Source organism: Lathyrus oleraceus, chromosome 7 (assembly GCF_024323335.1).
Source record: "Lathyrus oleraceus cultivar Zhongwan6 chromosome 7, CAAS_Psat_ZW6_1.0, whole genome shotgun sequence".
Classification (NCBI taxonomy): domain Eukaryota; kingdom Viridiplantae; phylum Streptophyta; class Magnoliopsida; order Fabales; family Fabaceae; genus Lathyrus; species Lathyrus oleraceus.
This window is the reverse complement of record NC_066585.1, coordinates 521,448,436-521,451,721: the sequence shown is the minus strand read 5'-3', so window position 1 is coordinate 521,451,721 and position 3,286 is coordinate 521,448,436. Positions and strand designations below refer to the sequence as shown.

The 3,286-nt window shown below is 32.2% G+C and overlaps 1 protein-coding gene across 1 annotated transcript; it reads left to right on the top strand.

Moving 5' to 3' along the window:
* Positions 1-1,040: 1,040 nt before the first annotated feature.
* On the top strand, positions 1,041-3,041 carry LOC127107550 (40S ribosomal protein S13). Its single transcript, NM_001427061.1, has 5 exons — positions 1,041-1,206; positions 1,296-1,368; positions 1,992-2,130; positions 2,227-2,413; positions 2,720-3,041. The coding sequence occupies exons 1-5, from the start codon at positions 1,184-1,186 to the stop codon at positions 2,751-2,753; spliced, it is 456 nt and encodes a 151-aa protein (NP_001413990.1). The 5' UTR covers positions 1,041-1,183; the 3' UTR covers positions 2,754-3,041.
* Positions 3,042-3,286: the final 245 nt, after the last annotated feature.

Genomic DNA, 3,286 nt, shown 5'->3' with positions numbered 1-3,286 from the left:
GATTGCCTCTCCTTCTTTGTTGACTACTATTAACTCAATAAATATTCTCTTAATGGTACCTTTGGACGAGTTTCTTGGTTTGGAAGGCCTCTAGTAATGAATGTGATGTACTGGTACTTTCCTTTTTGGTTTTCTTACTTTTCGCTACTACTATCTTTCTTCTTTTTGGTTCCACATACAACCTCTATAATTTTATTAGGGGACACCTTTTTCACACGGGGAATCACTTATTTCTCTTTTTCCTTTTTTGGTCATCTTTTCGATTGTCCTCTTAGGTGTACCGAGGGAGTCTCCCACTCTTAATCAACTCCTCGAGCACATCTTTCAAATAGACACATATATTGATGTTGTGGCCAAGACTCTTATGGAAATATCAGTACCTTGTTTTGTCATTTAGGTAAGATTTCTTATCCAGACTTCCTTGAAGTCGGTATTCACACAATTCTTTAAAATTAAAAGTGTACTAAGAAGTATACAACGATTATTGTATCTTTACTGGGTGTCCTTCTCCCCGACACTTATCTACCTCTTCAGCCAAGAGTTCTTCCTCATAATTAATATAAGATTGTGCCATTGTCAAAAGATTATTTATGTTAAATGCCCTTTCTAGCCATAATTTCTCGCGAAACATATGCAATCTAATCTTAGTCCCTTTCTAATTATCCAACACTTTCTCCCCGTCATTTCTTCCCCCACTTCCACTTCTACTTTGGTGAATCAATTGACGTACTGAAAATTTACATTTTACTGTCCCCAGACATGATAGTAGTCGATTCTAGTGCCCACGCATTTGATATGCTCGATTGGATCTCCAAACCGTAGTCAATATTATAAAATCATTTATATCTCTTAGAATATAACTTAAGAGTTCAAAAGTAACTATATTTTAATATATTAAAATTAATTTTATCATTCATTTTCTTTATTAATTTTTGAATAAAAACAACATCAAAGAAAAAAAAATCAATTTTTTAGCCAAATTTTATTTTTGAATAAAATGCTTTATTTTCTCCAAATGTTAAAAAGTTGGGCCAATTTATATAAAGCCCAACCCAATAAGTTACCCTAATTTTCAGCATTCATATATATATTCTCCTTCTCTTCTTCCTTCTCTTGTTGATACTGGCGTAGGAACAGCAAAGTTAGGGTTTGTTATTCTTCTTCTTCTCCTCCATCATTCATCATGGGTCGTTTGCACTCAAAAGGGTATGTTGTTTCAAATTTCTCTCGTTTTCAAATCCGTATAAATTATATATCTTATTGTCTTACGTTTTTTGTGATTTTTTTTTGTTCAGTAAGGGTATTTCCAGTTCAGCTCTTCCTTACAGGAGAACAGCTCCATCTTGGCTCAAGATCTCTTCCCAGGATGTATGAAATCGAAACCCCTTTTAGTTAATTTATTTTGTAAATTTTTTTCCTGATTTTTTATCCGCGTGTTCATCTTAGAATTCACACTTTGTGGTTGATAATTGAAAATCTGATTATTTACTGTCACTGAAAATCCAGCTCTCTTGTAGTTTATGGGTTTGTTGTAATTTAGGGTTTTTGATGTGTGTTTGTTTTACTTTAGTTGTGCAATTTAGAGTTTTTATGATCAATCGAGTAATTTAGTTTATTGAATTAAGAGATTAAGATTAACTTTTGAGTACTGTTCAGATTTTATTTGCTTTTTTTGTTTCTTGTAGATGAATTTCAATTAATTTTTCCTTCATCTTTTAGATTGAATCAGGTATAGAGAGTAGCAGTATATATCTTGATTTATGTTTTGTATTATCTTTATTCTAAAGAACTGTGTTTGGGTAGGGTTACAGTGTGAATTAACCCCAGTTTGTTCTTTATGACCAAATTGTGAATAATGGTACTTGTATTGACACCTTTGATATTATTTTGTTGCAGCAGTTTGATTTTTGTCTTGAATTTATTTTATTATTCTTGTTAGGTTAACGGAATAAATGTGTGTGAATGTAGTTTGATTTTCTTGAATTGTACAGGTTGATGAAACCATCTGCAAGTTTGCCAAGAAAGGTTTAACTCCATCACAAATTGGTGTTATTCTTCGTGACTCCCATGGAATTGCTCAGGTTAAGAGTGTAACTGGAAGCAAGATTCTGCGCATATTGAAGGCTCATGGTATGTTTGACACATTGGTTTCATTATCGTAGTTCGATTTGCATTTAGTGTGTTCATTTTGGTCACTGAATTATTCTTTAATTTCTGTTTTCCTAGGTCTTGCTCCTGAAATTCCTGAAGATCTGTATCACTTGATCAAGAAGGCTGTCTCAATCAGGAAGCATTTGGAGAGGAACAGGAAGGACAAGGATTCTAAGTTCAGGCTTATTTTGGTTGAGAGCAGGATCCATCGTCTTGCTCGTTACTACAAGAAGACAAAGAAGCTTCCACCAGTATGGAAATAGTAAGTTTTCTGTCTTTAACCCCTGGCTGATTTTTGTTTTAGAGCTTTCATACAGTTAATTTATAGGACACATGATTCTCTTATTTGCATGGTTGAAAGCTGAATTGTTTTTGTATAATCACTGCTCTTTATTTTCCAAGCATTAAATGATATATTTTTTTTCAATTTTCAACTTTTGCAATGCTTGGAAAGTGCTTATATTTAAGCTATTAGCAAAGTGCTTGTATATAAGCTATTTTCATATATATGATAAGTATATTACTTTTATCTTATTTCTAATTCTTGTTTGCTTTACAACTATTGCAGTGAATCAACAACTGCCAGTACCCTTGTTGCTTAAGAGAAGATTGGAGAATGAATTAGTTTGTTGAGTTTTTAAAATTTTGGAATATTTGAAGTTTATGTTAAGACTCGATTATGATTTTGGATCTTCTTTCTTTATTTGATATACTTCTTTTCTCTACTCTAATAATGGTTTTAAATTTGGTACCTCAAAATAGAACTTAATTAGTCAAATAAACTAGTCATGCATTTGCCTGTTGGGTTTTTATTTTAACATAGTCTTCGATGCCAATTCATTGAGTCTATCGTTGGAATTTGTTTGTCTTTCACTAATATGAGAATCACAAGTGTCTTGTAATTACAATACGTTGCTATTTTCTCAAGTTCTCTAGAAGTCAACCTACGAAACAATGAATCAAATCAATCTTCAATTTGAAAACAAAACTTTATAAGACATTAGAACACTGATGAACCTCCTCGCAATAGATTTTTACCCTCTCTTATAGTTGAAGTTAAAACACACAATCAACTTTTGACTAGAGGTTGAAGATAAGAATTTTAGAAAGAATTTTACACATGTTTGAAACTCAT

Coding starts and splice junctions, on each gene's coding strand:
- LOC127107550 (NM_001427061.1), top strand. CDS start 1,184: ATGGGTCGTTTGCACTCAAAAGG. Junction 1,369..1,991: donor TCAAGATCTCTTCCCAGGAT/GTATGAAATCGA, acceptor TGAATTGTACAG/GTTGATGAAACCATCTGCAA. Junction 2,414..2,719: donor CTTCCACCAGTATGGAAATA/GTAAGTTTTCTG, acceptor CAACTATTGCAG/TGAATCAACAACTGCCAGTA.